The sequence below is a fragment of the Emydura macquarii genome, unplaced genomic scaffold (assembly GCF_026122565.2).
Source record: "Emydura macquarii macquarii isolate MOO-44397 ecotype Brisbane River unplaced genomic scaffold, CSIRO-AGI_Emac_v2 contig_499, whole genome shotgun sequence".
Classification (NCBI taxonomy): domain Eukaryota; kingdom Metazoa; phylum Chordata; order Testudines; family Chelidae; genus Emydura; species Emydura macquarii.
In genome coordinates this window covers 1,341,039-1,358,994 of record NW_027130636.1, presented here as the reverse complement: position 1 = coordinate 1,358,994, position 17,956 = coordinate 1,341,039, and the positions used below count along the sequence as shown (strand labels likewise).

The window sequence follows — 17,956 nt, the reverse complement described above, 5'->3', positions numbered from 1 at the left end:
GTCTGCACTGCGAGTGAAGCTGTAACTGTATTATGGCACACAGACCCAGGCTAGCTTTAATCAGTGTCGATGTGGCGGCAGGGGATTCAGCACAGGCCAGCATCCCAAGTACGTTCCCAGGTTCCCAGTGGGCTTGTGCTGGGGTGGCTAACCCATGTGTGCTAGCTAGACGAAAGCTCACGCAGATATGCCTAACCAAGCTCCAATCACAGCTTCACTAGCAATGTAGAAGTCCCCCAACAACTTCCCCTTCTGATTCCTGCCATAAGGGAGGGATAGGGCAGGTAGGAGGACACCTGCTTTAGTGAAGTGATGGAAACAAAAGCTCCTGACTGTCCCAAGAGTCTTTCTGAATGCCAATTTCCACTGAGCAGAGCTGTGTCCTGCTCTAATGCTTAATCAGGGCCATGACCAGCTCCAATTTTCCAGCCAAAATTGAAATCTTTACTGCTACTGTACAGCTTTCCACGCCCCATTAGCCTCAACAAGACCTGAGATTGTAAGAAAAGCTGCCAAATCTTCTTTCATATTTTTCAAGCTCCTGCTTAGCTGGTGGTGCAGGGCCGGAAACTCTGAATAAAGAGGGGAAACTTCGGAAGTTGAAGAGTCTCTAATTCCTTACCCTTATGTTGTCATAGAATGAAATCTACAACAAAAACTGCCTTGGCTTGAGCCTGCTCCAAAATATCCCTGAACATATTCAGATTGCAGAGAGTGGGGGTGGAGGGGTCCTGAAAGTATGTCAGATTTAAATGGTGCTAGGGTCTCATTGCTTCTCATAGAAAATGTCAGAGAGGGCATAGTAACTTTCAGGTGCATTACATGGCAATTGGGAAACAGCAATACACTCTGCCTCTTTCTCTGCACGATAAACCTAAGATGGCATACACAGCTGCCAATACCCTCATTGCATTGCTCTTATTCCAGCACAGACCACCTGTGTTTCACAACTACATTATTTGTAGTTAAACATTCCCTAGCTGACTGTAAGCTTCACCCCATCACAGTCTGTTCTACCCCCGCTCTGCAGAGCCCCAGCTCCCAAAATGGAGGAGGATCTGTGTTCGCTGCAGTCCCACCCACATCCTAAGCGGTGCAGCTAGTCCTCCCTATAATAATCGGCCCTGCTTTATTTACTGGGCAGTAACTGTGAGATGAACATTTTAAAAAAGGCTCCAGAGGCGATCCCAGCAATTACAGGCCAGTAAGCCTAACTTCAGTACCAGGCAAATTGTTTGAAACTATAGCAAAGAACAGAATTATCAGACACACAGATGAATACGATTTGTTGGGGAAGAGTTAATATGGCTTTTGTAAAGGGAAATCATGCCTCACCAATCTACTAGAATTCTTTGAGGGGGTCAACAAACATGTGGATAAGGGTGATCCAGTGGATATAATGTACTTAGAATTTCAGAAAGCCTTTGACAAGGCTCCTCAGCAAAGGCTCTTAAGCAAAGTAAGGTGCCATGGGATAAGAGGGAAGGTCCTCTCCTGGATCAATAATTGGTTAAAAGATAAGAAGCCAAGGATAGGAATAAATGGTCAGTTTTCAGAATGGAGAGAGGTAAATAGTGGTATCCCGCATGGGTCTGTACTGGGACCAGCACTGTTCAATATATTTATAAATTATCTGGAAAAAGGGGTAAACAGTGAGGTGGCAACATCTGCAGATGATACAAAACTACTCAAGATAGTTAAGCCCAAAGCAGCCTGTGAAGAGTTACAAAGGAATCTCACAAAACTGGGTGACTGGGTGACAAAATAGAAGGTGAAATTTAATGTTGATAAGTGCAAAGTAATGACATTGGAAAACATAATCCGAACTATACATATACAATGATGGGGTCTAAATTCGCTGTTACCACTCAAGAAAGATCTTGTAGTTATTGTGGATAGTTTTCTGAAAACATTGGCTCAATGGGCAACGGCAGTCAAAAAAGCTAACAGAATGTTGGGAATCATTAGAAAAGGGATGGATAATAAGACAGAAAATATTGTATTGCCTCTTTATAAAGCCATGGTACTCCCACATCTTGAATACTGCGTGCAGATCTGGTTGCCTCACCTCAGAAAAGATGTACTGGAATTGGAAAAGGTACAGAAAAGGACAACTGAAATGATTGGGGTATGGAAAAACTTCTATATGAAGTGAGATAAATAAGACTGGGACTTTTCAGCTTGGAAAAGTGACGACTAAGGGGGGACACGATAGAGCTCTATAAAACCATGACTGGTGTGGAGAAAGTAAATAAAGAAGTGTTATTTACTCCTTCTTATTACACAAAAACTAGGGGTCACCAAATGAAATTTAATAGGTTTAAAATGAACAAAAGAAAGTATTTCTTCACACAACACACAGTCAACCTGTGGAACTCCTTGCCAGAGGATGTTGTGAAGACCAAGAGTATAACAGGGTTCAAAAAAGAACTAGATAAGTTCATGGAGGATAGGTCCATCAATTGCTACTAACCAGGATAGGCAGGGATTGCTGTTTGCCAGAGGCTGGGAATGGCTGACGGGATGGATCACTCGATGATTACCTGTTCTATTCATTCCTTCTGAAGCACCTGGCATTGGCCACTGTCCGAGACAGGATACTGGGCTAGATGGACCATTGATCTGACCCACTATGGCCATTCTATGTTCTTAAAAAGCAGCTAGAGCACGGCATTTCTGCATTCAGCACACTCTGATTGTATAACATAGTCAACTATAAGGAGAACAGAGCAGTGAGCGCCCTGCAGCTAACAGCATCTTCCAAGACCTCCCCTCCTGCAGAGCCGTGGAGTGCGGGAGAGGAAACACTTTGTTCTGCAAATTTCTTCACGCCTCCTCAGCATCAAGCCTCTCTTTGCACTGACTTTAGTGGGAGTTTGTCTGCTTGTGTAACCCAAGTAAAGCGCTGAATTTGGCGCACACCATTCTCATGGGTTCTTTAGGGGCAAGGTCATGCCTAATTTTGCTTGCGCAGCGCACACAGTGGGCAACACCAGACACAGACAACACCAATCGCGGCCTGCTGGCCGGTAGCATAGACTCAAAAAATGAAGCTCTTGTAGCTTGTGAGTGAACAGAGATTTGAAAAGGGCACAGCCTAGCGAAGGGCACAGCCTTTTCTAGTCAGCTCCTTGGTAACACAAGGCCGTAACAAACCTGTAGGAGGTACCGGCACTCTATCACTACATGGGGAGTTAATCCCTCTTAAGTCATTAGGGTTCATTTGATTTTCCAAATGCTCAGTTTCCATCATAATGAAGCATTCACATTAATTAATAGCTGCGCCCAGGTTTGGAAAGTAAGGCTTGTACTTGCAAAATTATCCCTTTTAGAAACAAAGTGCTTCACTCCAGATCCTGACACTCACCCACAAGCCCACCCGGAGCCAGAGCATGTGAGGGCCCCCTATAATCTCAGAGAGTTGAGCAAGGGCCTTCCCCTCTCCCTTCTGCACAGTTGAGCAAGGGTCCTTCATAATAATTTCCCCTGTGCAGCCCTAGCTGCCTCCGTGTCCCTGAATTTTCCATAGTTACATTCCGTCATAAGTGTTATGTTTACGACATCCACAGAAATTAGATAAAAACCCATAAATACTCTTTCTGGAATGTCACAGTGTTACACTGCTCTTATTCTGAGAATCCAGAAAGTTAACAACACAGTCACCAAAAGCAGAAAGAGACAAAAAAGGCTGCTCCCTAAGACAGCAAGGCACAACTCACCCCACCTTATTTCAAGCTGGTTTTTTTTTCTTCGCACTCTGATTGTAAGCTTCCTTGCAGAGCCCTCCAACTTGCAAGCAGGACCAGGAAACCCCTTATAAATTAAAGTGACAGCCTATAATTCCAACACAGTTCTCAATACACCACAATATGCATATGTGACGCACTGGTGAGTGTGTGTTACAGGTCCCCTTGTGGGCTTGATCTGCAGGGACTGTGAGTTTATATCAGCCCTAGCTAGAGAACCTGGCTCTGTAGTTCAAGTGGAGCAGCTGATGCTTTTAGCTCTAGAGATACAGGCCTCGGTAAGTTGGCCAAGATGGCAGCCATCACACTTGCATCAAACCTCACAGGCATTGTGAGGGACCAAGATAAAAGCCAAGCATGAATTTCTGGCATGAATTAATTTCTCCAAGTGTGCCATTGCTGTTTTACAATGGACTTGCTTTTCCATTGGCCTGCACCTTGCATAGTCATTTGCACCTGCACAAAGGAAGTGCAAACTCAGTATGAAATGCTACCACTGTGACCTGACAGCATTTTACACCTTCTTTTTTCAATACCTGGCATGGGCAATGGAGAACCAGGCTCGATGGCTTTTGTTACATTTTGGTAACCGACAGTCATTCAGTGACGCCTGACGAATGCATTGGACGTCTGCCACTTGGAAACTATTGGACGTCTGCCACTTGGAAACTACAGCAGCCAATCGGATATCTCTTGTCCCATATACCCACTTACAGACACATTATAATACGCTCTTTTATTTCACAGAAACTAAACATATAACTTAACACTACATCTGTGTACTATGTGATTCACACTATTTTAGGTTATGTTGATTACCAGGAGCTATTTCCATGGGAAAGTTTGGAACAGAGAGCTATTGCTATATAATTGCAAACAGACACATTGAATCTTGTTTCCATATTTCAGCAACAGATACACAGAAACTCATAAGATAAACATGAGTTCCAAGCATCTGGGTTTGTATCCTAGAGGCTATAGTTTGCATTCATCCAAGATGTATGAATGAAGGAGGGCCCTTGCTTTCGGCAACACAGCGAGTTAATTATACTAGCCATTCACCTCTGAAGAAATAGGTTCAAATCTGCCTTGGGATACAAGGGAATTGGTCCACGATGGTTTATTCATGTTAAAAACAATGTAAAATTAACACGGTTTTCCTATTTTCTTCCTCATTTTAGTGTGTGTGAAATGAACAGATCTGGAAAGTCTTCGGGCAGGGAAGTCAAAGGAATCCAAGGGAGTTGGGTCAGGGTGACCAAGACAATAAAAGTCATGGGGATTTGGGCACCTTGGCTCTCTTTAGCTGCTTTTGTAAATTCCATCCTTTATCAACTTACCTTTTGTTCACCTGTGACAGACATAGACCTTTATGTGACTAAAAATCTATTGAACGTAAGGCGCATTTGCAATGTTTGAGACAAAAAATAAGTAGTGTGAGTGTAGCTTTAAGGTTGTAAGATCAAGCACTTAGAGGTAGAGAATTCCAAAAGGTAATGGTGCTCTGGCAATGCTGACTCAGCCATGCTGCAAATCCTGCATATTTTATCAGCTACAGTACTAAGAACATGTAATATGCCAAGGCTTACGTTAAACAAGGAAGGACCACTAAACAAATGCTACACATTTCCAACAGGGCCAGGTTAATGTCAGAGTAATGTGTTTCGAATCACCTGCCCTTTGAGTGCTTGATCTCACAGTTTTAATGTTGCACGTCTGATATTTGGGAGATGGGGAATGGGCACATTTAAGGAAGAGAGTGGGACTAGGGAGAAAACTCTGGTGCTGATGAGGTATATAGTTTACAATCCCTCCTGTTGGCTTTGCCAGTAGAGTTTGTAAGCCTCTTACATTGCATTATTTTAGGACACTGCATCTCACTGCATTGTTAATCTATTCTGACAACTGCAGTTTAAGTTATTAATGGTTATGCTTCCATAGAACACCAGTCAAAGAGCTGTATTATAATTTGTAAGAACAAGGATGTCTTTGAATCAACAGGAAAGCATTTATGGGCTGACTCCTACAAAGTTCTGAGGACCTCAACTCCTGCTGGCTTCAGTGGAAGTTAAGGGTGCTACGTTTTACATTCATAGCATACACAAAGAAAAGTTAGATAAACACACCCTTGCTGGAAGGTTGCTATGTAACACTACCTTATTACTCAGAATTCAAAATAACACACAAGAACCAAAAAAAAAGAGAGAGAGAAAGCCGGCTGCTCCCTAATACAGAGCAGCACAAATTACCCCCATGGTACTCTAGGCTGGCTGGCTGGCTGCTAAGCCCAGATCTCACACTTCCCTACAGAGCCCCTGGGTCTGCAAGCGGAACCATGATATCACATGATAACAGACTGCATTTTTAACAGAGGTTTTTATACACCATACTAATCACCTTGCTGCACTAGTCACTCCACTGGCTGCATACACACGTTAAGTGAATATTAGTTCAGGGACCAGATTTTTAAACACTGGCCTCCCATTTTCTGCACACAGTTTCTGGGAGCAATTAATTACGGGCACAAGTGAGGTCATGGGGATACCTATGTGAATGCACCACACAAACCAGGCAGCTGGACATTTAAATGGCCTAAACCTGTGCCCACAGAGAAATGCAGGTGCAAATCCATGGCATGCAAGAAAACACTCAGTTCAAGCGGGGTTGGAGTGTACACCTGTAGATTTTAGGGTAGTTCTCTATTACATATGCTCAGTATGCACTTTCCAAATGTTCCTAATTTTGTGCAAGCCAAACAATATCTATAAGACCAAGCAAAGGCAAAATATTCATTGAGAACTCAGTTTCAAATTTCAAACATCATCAACCACTTTTGCTGGAGCCCTGTTTTTTTAAAAAGGGACCTTTAGAATTTTTTTTAATAAAGAGAAACATTTTTTCATGCTCTCCCATAACTAAAAGTGACTTAAAAGAACTTGCTTGCACTCCACGCACAAATTCTCCTGCAGGCAGTGACTAAAGCCTGCAAAATAAAACGTCACCTCTGGAAAGTGAAAGTTTTACAAAGCTATGGGCCTTTGGATATGGAGGGGTTGCAATGGAAATGGTGTTGCAAAACATAACCGTGGTGGCACTAAATTATTTGCTCTTTTTTATTAATTTATTTGATTAGTTCACACAGCATGGCCTGAGAGAGTCTGAGGCACTGTGCAAGTTTCAAGATAATGACTGGTCCTGCTGTTGCCCAGGAATCTGCCACTTTAAGATGCTGAAAATGGTCAGAGAAAAAGAAAATCCAAACTGGCGGCAAAAGAGTGTTAAAATGATCATGCAGGAACTGCCGTGAACAGAAAAAAATTGCACTTAGCTTTGACGATGGGTACAGCGAATCTTTGGCAGACTTCTTAAGAAAAGAGTCCCATATATGGGGTCCGCAAAGAGAGCAACTCTACCCTTGGTTCAGACCAGATTGCTGGGACAGCAGACGCTCAGAGAGCCTTATCAATTCAAGTCCTGCATACCTGAGAAGCCTGGATATTCCTGATGCTCATGTAGCCAATTTTGAATGTTATACTGATCTTACCAACATCTCTGAAATGCACAGATTAAATACCGGTTTGGGCTTTGCTTTATTTTGTATGCCTGGGAGTATTTTGAAGCTGTAAATGGGAAACTTGCCCCAGATCTGTTTGCCAGGGGGAGAGAGGGAAGGAGATTACCTGCATCCAAAGCCTGCTGTCCGTCACACAGAGAGCTTGGGAAGATCATGCTGCTGGGTCTGCCAACTCAGTAGAAACAGGAAAACTAATTTTGCCCTCAAATACGTTCAATCAAAAATCATTTCTCAAGGTCACTTTAGCAAAACTGCACACACGGCTTTTCTTTTGCTGCTTTTTTCTTTTAGAAAAAGCATTGCCTAGTCTCACTCTGCTGCCCCTTCCCCATATTCTGCAGCCAGAACAGGAACTGGGAAATACACACGGCAAGGCCAGCACACCATAAGTTCCATGGTAAGGGCATGGAAACAACAATCAAAGGCGCAACCTAGAGAGGCGTGAACTATAGCCCCTTCCAAAATGGCTCAGCTTCCTGTTGCCAGTTCTTCACCACAATAGCAGGCTACTTTTAAAGTAGTAAAATTCAAACCATAATCTCCTCTGGGTTAGACCATGTGGTGATAGAAACACCTAGCTACACGACAGCTTCCTGTAGTGCCTACACTATGACCCACTGGGACTACACTGATAGGGAATTATACATCCAGTTTTCCTTACTGTGGCAAGGCCAAAGAGAACTAGCAGACTAAGGGACGCACTCATATAGACTTTATTAGCCAATAACGTTTGCCTGGTATGGTCACAAGGGGCTATGGGAATGGAAGTTTGAGCTCTTTCATCTTCATGCTGGGATTTTAAGAACAGTAGAACGGCCACACTGGGTCAAACCCATGGTCCATCTATCCCAGTGTCCTGCCTTCCCACAGTGGCCAGTGACAGGTGCTTCAGAGGGGATGAACAGAACAGGCGATCAACAAGTGATCCATCCCGTCACCCATTCCCAGCTTCTGGCAAACAGAGGCTAGGGACACTTCAGAGCATGGTTTTGCATTTTAGTTCCATCCTCAAGGAAAGAAGCTGCAGAAATGGAGAGTAAAGTATTTTGGGAAAGGAGGACGCCTGCAACTTTTTTTTTTAATAGCATCCAGTTTCACAGATTAAATACTAGATAATGCAGTGCATTTCTGCAGCCTGTCTGGCGGTGAAGTAAATGGCTGTTGCCCAGCGACATCCGTGATTGGCATCTGGTTTTGCTAGCTGTTCTAATACTGCCGAAGTTTATTAATCTGAGTCAACAAAAGAAGGACGATGAAGTTCTCAGAAACGATTTGAAGATATTTAACCTTCTTATACTCTATTCATTTAAAAAAATATGTTTAGTCCTTCCAGGCTGGCAGCACAATAATGATTTTCCAAATCACTGTGCCTGAGATTGGCTACGCCACGTCCTTCAAGAATGGAGCACATGTGAAGAATGATTTACCTTTTGCCCTTACAAATTGGCTGGGACTCAATTTCCCACAGCTACATTGAATTAACATGCTGCTAACTTTCAGCTAGGAGGGAAGTTGCCCACTGTCACCCAGGATATATCAGTGTTGCCAACTTTTGCAATTTTATCATGAGTCTTGTGATACTACGTGATCTTTTTAAGTTCCAGCTCCAGGAGTCAGGTGATTATGTGTGAATCTCAGAGGGTTTTTTTTAAAATAAGTTTCTATCCCTCAAGTGTTGTAGAGAAAAGTTTAAAAATGTGATTCAAGTGAAGATGTGACCTAAGAATTCAAAAGCCAGAAAACCAAGAAAGAACCCCAAATGTATTATATTAAAAAAGAAAATCTCATTATTTTTCACCAATTGTTATTTTTTTGTGACCCAACTCATGATTTTTGAACTCTCGAGGTTGGTAATACTGTGCATGCATGATGTGATGTTTTTAATGGGGAGGAGGTTGTGTGTGTGAGAGAGAAATGAAGACAAGATCTGGAAAAAACAATGGAACAAGGAATAAAAGTTATGAGGGGAGTTGTTGAGAGAGAGAGAGAGAGAGGGAGGATTTGTCCCATATGGCGCACAGCAGCAGGGAAAAGGGTAACTTATGCTCCTATGTGATATCCCATGAAGTTAGCAGATCCCCAAGAGAAAGACCACTGATAAGCTCCACGTGCAACTGTACACATACAGTACCCTCCCAAGGAACAAGCGTGGCCTTTGGGAACGTAGATGGCAATGGACATGGCACCTATACGAGATGCTCATGTAGCACAGAGTCAAAGGGAAGCAGGCAGATTTGGAGCACGGGCTACCAGGCTTTAAGCAAGAAGCTATTGAGTTCCTGTCCTATTCCAGGCTCTGTGCCATGGGGTTGTCATTTCCTCACCCCCCACTCCACATCAGCTGCTTCTTAATGCTCCTGCCCTGATCTTCTGCCTTGTGTATTTAATATTGTGGGGGCCACTGGTTGGTGACATCCCTGTGGACGGGCAGTCACAGTGAATGAGCTGGTTCCTTGGCAGCTATCAGCCACCACTCAGCACGGCGCTGCAGGGAGCAGGCCCAGATGGGAAGAGGCACAGACAATTTGCCTCTTGAGAACCTCTTTTGCTACAGAGATTGTAATGGCCACAGTTCGTTAGGCAGCAATTGCTAACTCCATTCCGGGCCCCCTGGTGACCAGGATCTCCGCTGCACTCAGCAGTGGCGCCTGGCACATTTTGCCATCTGTTGTCTTAATTTCCTCTATTCCTTCTCAGCTTCTCCCTCCCCACCATCCTCCATGGAGAGAGGACAAGTATATCAGTCCGGCGTCAGGCTGCTGACCACCAGGTAGTGCTGCTTGGATAGGCATGGCTGGGAGCTCCTCTGGGCCACAGGAAGGCCAGATCCTCATCTGATGTAAATCAACACAGAGCCTTTACTTCAGTGTCTCCACAAGAGAGAAGGATTAAACTCCATCTCACTGTCTCATCAAATCCCCATGGATTTCCAATGTCAGCAGCAGCCAGTGAATTGGGTTTCATGGAGGACTGATGAGCAGATAAGGAACAAGCACTATTGACCTGGCTGCTGTAAAAGCCCCTCCTTTGGCAGCTAGCGGGCTCTCCCAATCCCATTCATCTCCCCTGATCTCAGCAATCAGCTCAGATGGAGAGATCCTTGTCACGGGATGCTCAGAGGCAGCATACGGCAGTCATCAGAACCAGGCACGCAGAAGGTAGCTGAGTGAGGTCCCAGGACAACCACGGCCAGTCAGTAAGGTCTTGAGAAGTTCTGAGAAAGTGGCTTGGGCTATGTCTACGTTGTAAGCTAGGGGCGTTTTTCCCCTGCTCGTGTACTCGTATTCGCACTAGCTCGCACCAAGACAGCACTAGTATAAACAGCAGGGTAGCCATGGGAGCATGGGCAGCAGCAGCAGAGGCGGAGGTGAGCCACGCTGAGCACACGCACCCCGATTTCAGGCAGCTGTGTGCTCAGTACAGGTGAGCCGAGCCTCCACTTGCTACCGCAGTTCCCCGGCTGTTTGCACTGGCACTAGCTCAGTGAGAACTAGCACGAGTACATGCACCTGAGCAAGGAAATCACACCCCTGGCTCACAGGGTACACGTAGCTTTAGGGAGACAAACACAGAATGCAAATGCTCCTGTGTGTGATGTTTAAGAAGGCTTCCCATGAGAGACAAAGTGGGTGAGGTAATATCTTTTATTGGACCAACTTCTGTTGGTGAGAGAGACAAGCTTTCGAGCTCTTTTGACTTCTTCAACAGAAGTTGGTCTAATAAAAGATGGTACCTCACCCACCTTGTCTCTCTAATATCCTGGGACCAACCCAGCTACGACAACACTGCGTACAAGGCTTCTCATATCAGTTCTGCTGTGTTAGTGCATGCGTATCAGCTCTGGAATGAGCTTTCCATTTTATAATAGCATAAGAACGGCTATGCTAGATCAGACCAATGGTTCATCTAGCCCAGTGTCCTCTCTTCTGATGGTTACCAGTCCCAGATGCTTCAGATAAAAAGACCAGAACAGGGCAATCATTAAGTGATCCATCCCCTGTCACCCATCTGGCAGCCAGAGGTTTATGGACACCCTGAGCATGGGGTTGTGTCCCTGATCACTTTGACAGCTATGGATGGGCCTATCCTCCATGAATTCATCAAATTCTTTTTTGAACCCAGTTACACATTTGGCCTTCACAACATCCAATGGCAACGAGTTCCATAGATTGACTGTGCATTGTATGAAGTAGTGCTTCTTTATGCTTAGTTTATACCTGCTGCCTATTAATTTAATCAGGTAATCCCTGGTTCTTGTCTTATGTGAAGGGGAAATAACACTTCCCTAGTCACTTTCTCCACACCATTCATGATTTGAAAGCCATCTATCATAGCCATCCTTAGTCACCTCTTTTCTAAACTGAACAGTCAAAGTCCTTTTAATCTCTCCTCATATGGAAGCTGTTCCATATCCTTAATAATTTTTGTTGTCCTTCTCTGTACCTTTTCCAATTTCAATATACATTTTTTGAGAAGGGGTGACCTGAAATACATGCAGTATTTGAGGTGTGGAATACCATGGATTTATATAGTGGCATTATGATCTTTTCTCTTATTGTTTATCTCTTTTCCAACGGATACTAACAATCTGTTGGCTTTTTTTTACTATTGCTACACATTGAGCAGATTTTTTCAGAAAACTATCCACAATGACTCCAAAATCTCTTTCTTGAACAGTAATAGTTCATTTAGACCCCATCGCTTTGTATGTATAGTTGGTATTATTTTTTTCAATGTGCATTACTTTGCACTTACCCAAATTGAATTTCATTTGCCATTTTGTCACCCAGTTTAGTGAGATCCCTTTGTAATTCTTCATAGTCAGCTTTGGACTTAACTATCTTGAGTAATTTTGTATCGTTTGCAGATGTTGCCACCTCACCGTTCACCACCTTTTCCAGACCATTTCTGAATATGTTGAACTCCGCAGATTCCAGTACAGATGCTTGAGGGATTCTGCTATTTCCCTCTTTCCACTGTGAAAACTCATCATTTTTTCCTACCCTTTGTTTCCTATCTTTTAACCAGTTACTGATCCATGAGAGGAACTTCCCTGGTAACCCATGACTGCTTAGTTTCCTTCAGAGCCTTTGGTGAGGGACCTTGTCATAAGCTTTTTGAAAGTACAAGTGCACTGTGTCCACTGTATCACCCTTGTCCACATGCTTGTTGATTCCCTCAAAAGAAATATAATAGGTGGATGAGGCATAATTTCCTTTTATAAAAGACATTTTAACTCTACCCCAACATGAATGTGTTCATTTAGGTCTCTGATAATTCTTACCATAATTTCAACCAATTTGCCTGGTACTGAAGTTAGACTTGACAGATGGTAATTGCCAGGATTACCCCTGGAGCGGTTTTTAAAAATTACATTAGCTACCCTCTACACATCAGGTTCAGAGGCTGATTTAAGTGATAGGTTACATACCATAGTAGCAGTTCTGCAATTTCATATCTGAGTTCCTTCAGAGCTCTTGGGCAAAAACCATCTGGTAACTTATTGCTGTTTAATTTATCAATGTACTCCAAAACCTCCTCTACTGACACCTCAATCTGGGACACATCCTCAGATTTGTCACCTAAAAAGAATGGCTTGGGTGTGGGAATCACCCTCACATCCTCTGCAGTGAAGAGCGTTGCAAAGAATTCATTTAGCTCTCTGCAACAGCCTTGACTTTGTTGAGTGCTCTTTTAGCACTTCAATCACCCAGTGAACCCACTGATTGTATAGCAGCCTTCCTACTTGACATACTTAAAAATTCTTTAGCGGTTAGTTTTTGAGTCTTTTGCTAGTTGCTCTTCAACTTCTTTTTTGGCCTGCCTAATTATACATTTACACTTGACTTGCCGGAGTTTATGGTCTCTTCCTCGGTAGAATTTGACTTCCAATTTTTAAAGGATGTCTTTTTGCCTCTAACCACTGATTTTATTCTTTTGTTTAGCCAGGGTGGCATTTTTCTGATCCTCTGTCACTGGGCGCACCAATCACCATTGGTCTGGCAACTCCTCCTGGTCACTCTGAGAATTAGCTCTTGAGGCCCACACCACCCTTTCACGCTGTCACTTTGTCTCTCCCTCTGGTTTGCAGCCCCTCTCTCGAGACCAGGAACTTCAGTGTCCTTGTGACTCAGCCCTCTGGCCGGGTCACTCAGTGTTCCCCCCTTTTGAGATAGCGAAGTCCCTTCTTCTTAGCAGTCCTAGGTAGTCTTCCTTCTCATTGCCCCACTACTACTCAGTGACTGGTAGGGGAACCTGGGCCCTCCCTCTATACTGGTTTCCAGCCCAGGGACCCTATAACATGCAGCCAAGGCCTGGACTGTTCTAGCCCTTGCTGCTGTTTCCCTGGGCTTCTTCCTACCTAACTGGCTCCCCTCTCTCTTTGGGTTTGCCAGCCCACTTTGTCTCCTCTCAGGGAGTGACTGCCATTCTGCTACCTGCCTTCCTGCAGCCTTTCCCAGCAGTCCCTTTGCTGCTCACAACCCCTGGGCTTTATACAGGCCTCTCCCATTCCTGCCAAGACAAAGCTGCTTCCAAATAGCTCCCTGCTGCCTGGCTCACCTCCTGGTGTGGCCTGTAGAATCAATAGGCCTGCCTGGCTACCTTAACCCCTTCCCACCCAGTGTGGCGTAGGCACCCAATCCCATCCTCTTACTGGGTTTTATTAATTTGGGGTACATGTTTAGTTTGAGTCTCTTTTATCGCGTTTCTAAAAAGTTGCCATGCAGCTTGCAGGCATTTCACTCTGGTGATTGTTCTTTTTCATTTCCATTTAACTAGCTCCCTCATTTTTGTGTAGTTCCCCTTTTTGAAGTGAAATGCTACTGCAGTGGGTTTCTTTGGTATTTCCCCACTACAGGGATGTTAAATTTAATTACATTATGATCACCATTACCAAGCTGTTCAGCTGTTTTCACCTCCCGGACCAGACCCTGTGCTCCACTTAGGACTAAATCAAGAATTGCCCCAGCCCTTGTGCAGTCCAGGACTAGCTGCTCCAAGAAGCAGTCGTTGATGGTGTCTAGAGATTTTCTCTGCATCCCATCCTGCGGTGATACCCATTGAAGCACATAGTGTTTGAAGTATAGTGTACAGTAGGGTTATATACAAACTGTCTGAATGACAGCAAATGGAACAGAGATCATAGCCATAACACGCATCCAACTCAATCAGAGGCAAATCCATCACAGGCACAAGATGCTTCACGCTCAGAAGCACAAAGCAGATCAGCAAAAACAGAGCATGGAGCAGAGGAGCTGTGACCCCCTACTGAAGTGAACCCAGTAATAGCTGCTTCCTCATGTGCAGATGGGGAAAGTTCCCAGGGCAGGTTCAAATTGCATATTTCAGCTCCCTTTTTTCAGAGGTGATTTGGCAGGTGTGAGATTCAGCCCTGCGCACGTTGTGTTTTTGGAGGGCCGCACACACCTTTCCTTCAAAGTGTGGAAAGAACCAGCAGGGCACACATACTCGATTGTACTCAGCACACCCCTGGCCCTGCCGTCCATCGCTGGAGTTCTAGGGGAGGAAGTCCCTGACAGGCTCCCTTGCAGAGGGCTCCCCTCGTACTCTGTCAGGAGAACTTGGGGTTTAGCCCTTTCTATTGAGGTGCTTATCTGGCCCTCACCCCCACCCTGACTGAGCACCTCCTCACCCCTGTGTACAAGGACAGCTAGAGAACAAAGGCACAGCCCAGATGACGTGCCTTGGCCATAGGTCACGCAGGGATTTTGTGGCAGATCCAGGACTAAAACCCCTGTCTCTGGAGTCCCAATCCAGTGCCCTGGCCACTAAGCCATCCTGCTTCATCCTGGATGGCAGAAAAGGCCACAGTCCCAAAGCTAGAGCATCACCAGCATCCTCCTCCCCAGCAAGCCCCTGGCTGTGGCTGCTCCGTGACTCCCTGAGAGGGATGGAGGGAGACGATCCCACGGCTGGGGCTGGAATCCCCATGGGACTGAAGGAAGCAGCATGTGCATCCCTTCTAGCTCATCTATTCTTGTTCCCAGTCCAGCCAGCCTCTGCCCTCTTCCTCACAAGGGCCTGGCATTCCAGGAGCCCCCTCCCCACGGTCTGGAGGAGATCCGCACAGGGAGGGACTATGCTGACAAAGGGTGAGAAGGCTGCGTATCAGATAGGGCCATGAGTCAGAGCCCAGAGTGTGCATGAAACAGAAGGGAAAAAGGCTAGAAAAGGGAGAAATAACATGTGAAAGGAACAAAAGTTGCGGAGACGAAAACAGAGCAAAGGGCATGAAGCCCTGCTCCAGAAAGGAACTGAGGGGACAGGGCACAGATGGGAGCTTGACGGACAGGGTGCAAAGGTGGGAGAGAAAGCAGCCACACTGCAGCGAGAAACACGCTTCCGTGGTGCCCAGCTTTGGCTTCCGCTTTGCTCCTTCATCCTGGCGCCTGGGTAAACACGACGGGCATTGCAGCAACAGCTCGTTGCTGCGCAAGGGGCTGGCACGATGGAGGCAATCAGCATTCCGGCCAGGGGCCGGGCTGCGCTGTTAGCCCTTCGATGAAGGATGGGGGTCACTGAAGATGACTGCTGCAGGTCACGTGAAAGAGCACAGAGGGGAAGAGCTGGGCAGATTCAGGCGGAATACAATCATTAGCCGCACGGCTGACCTGAATCACACAGATCCTCCCGCTTCGTCACCTTTTGCATTTGAGCCTCATCTTCCCCCCTTTTCCCTTCCACTTTCACACTCCAGTCATTCTTCCTTCCCTTTCCCAGGAGAGGCAGCCCCAGCTCCTGGCCCAATCCTGCCAACCTTGACTCACCTGCATTCGCCCCACTGTAGCCAATAGATCCCCCATGTGACTCAGCGCAGCAGGATGATGTCTGATCCTGGCAAACCTCTGGCCTGGGGGTGGGGAGCAATAACACTCCCCTGCTTCACAGAGGTCTCACGAGCCTTCATGAGCTCCTACACATTCAGTGCTTTGAAGGTCTCAAGCACTACGCGCTATTTCCACGTGTGCTGTTCTGTTCTTGTTACGCTTCCGTTTTGTGCGTTTCTTTCGTCTCTTACCCATGCCTCAAATCACCCTCTCCTGTCCGCTATTCCTCTTCCTTTGTGCCTTTCTTTTTGTCATCCCTCCTGCAGGCACATACACCCAGTTATGCACACTCACACACAGAGAAATGTATGCACTCACAAGCACGCACATGCACAGACATACCCAGAGCCATGCATTCCTCTTCCACGTCCAAGTGTGCATTGGGGAACAAAATAAACAAAGATCCAGGTGGGTTCTAGCATGCAGCCTTTGACTCCTGTTCTCCCCTTTCTATGAAGGGTCAGTTGAAATATGATGCAGCCAGGAGCTGGGGCTGTAAAAGCCGGGGGCCAGGTATCTGCAGCGAACCTTGGTGTCATTCTCACAGCTCCTTAGCCAGATGTGAAGCGGCTCTCTCCCGGCATGTATTAGCAGCCACCACTCCGAGTGGCTCCAAACCAGCACCTGCAACCCTCCCAATGGAGGTTGGAAGGCACAGAAGAGACGCAGATGCCACGTTAAGCAAAACTGGCAGATCCATTACTTTTACACTGAACATATTCTGCGCAGGAAGGGGAATATGTCAGACATAGCAGGCCATTCCCCAGCTTTGCTGTCCGCCCCTCCGCCATGCTGCATGTAGATATATGGGCAGGAGGGCTATCTCAGCAGCATGCCACATGTTCTGGTTGCTGAAGCAGAATTACAGTCCCAACATATGCACTCACCGGGGGGAGAACAGTGTGCATTAAAAACTCAGCAGCTAATGAGATCACAGCTCACCTGCCAGGAAGCATTTTTAAAATGGCAACAATGCACTGGTTAGATGTGAGCCACTGGTGAGATCTGAATCGCTGTCAGCAACATCCAGCAGGTTTCGGGTTTATTTCTCCCCCCCTTCCAGCCCCCAAAATGAGTTCTGACTCCATAGACTTCCCCCTCGCACCCCCTGCGGACACAGAACTAGGCCAGCTAATCCAGGAAGAGCGTTTTGAAATGATTCAAACAGCAGCAGCAGATTAAACAGCATGACTTAATCCATCCTGGCTCTCCTTCAGGTGCAGCTTCCTGTGTGACAAGATATAGGGTATGGAGAAGATTGATTCGCCTGCGAAAATGCAAGTAAATAGACGGCCGTGTTTAATCCAATAATCCTGATGCTTCTCCCTTCATCACCCACACAATAAAGAAAATACTCTGGCACGGCAGCATCCTAGACCATTTAAATCTTTTTTGTATATTATTAAAAAGCTGTGGCTGAGGCGAGATGGAGTGCAAGGCAATAAATCAATCTCGGGCCTGTGATTAAAAACAATTTAGAGAAAAAAAGGGCTAAGAACTCCAGCCAGGCAATTGGCTACGGGTGAGTCATAGCAGAGTGCATTAGCAAGGCACTTGAACATGAATGACATCATAAACATAGTTGTCAGGATAAAGCCTCCAGGATCATTGACTGAGTGTCTTTGTCCATCCTTATTTCCTTTTTAGAGCAATCGGGATCCAGTTTAAAATAGCAAAGAGGCACCTCAGGGCAGCCACGGGCATGGCCCAGTGATGTTCTGTGGGTAGTTGAAGATAGGAGGAGGGAACGTTTGGCATCATTGAAGACAATAGGAGTTTTGCCGTCA

The 17,956-nt window shown here is 45.6% G+C and overlaps 1 protein-coding gene across 7 annotated transcripts in view; it reads right to left on the bottom strand.

The window, feature by feature from the left end:
* The window catches only part of EPHB1 (EPH receptor B1), a 351,973-nt gene that overhangs the window by 120,501 nt on the left and 213,516 nt on the right, over positions 1-17,956 (bottom strand). The window contains exon 4 of one of the 7 annotated variants that reach the window (XM_067538725.1): positions 8,318-8,550. The exons of the other annotated variants lie outside the window; for them this stretch is intronic. Coding sequence (XP_067394826.1) covers positions 8,546-8,550 — 5 coding nt within the window. The 3' untranslated portion in view covers positions 8,318-8,545. Of the gene's footprint in view, positions 1-8,317; positions 8,551-17,956 lie in introns of those variants that run through there. 7 annotated transcript variants of the gene reach the window in all.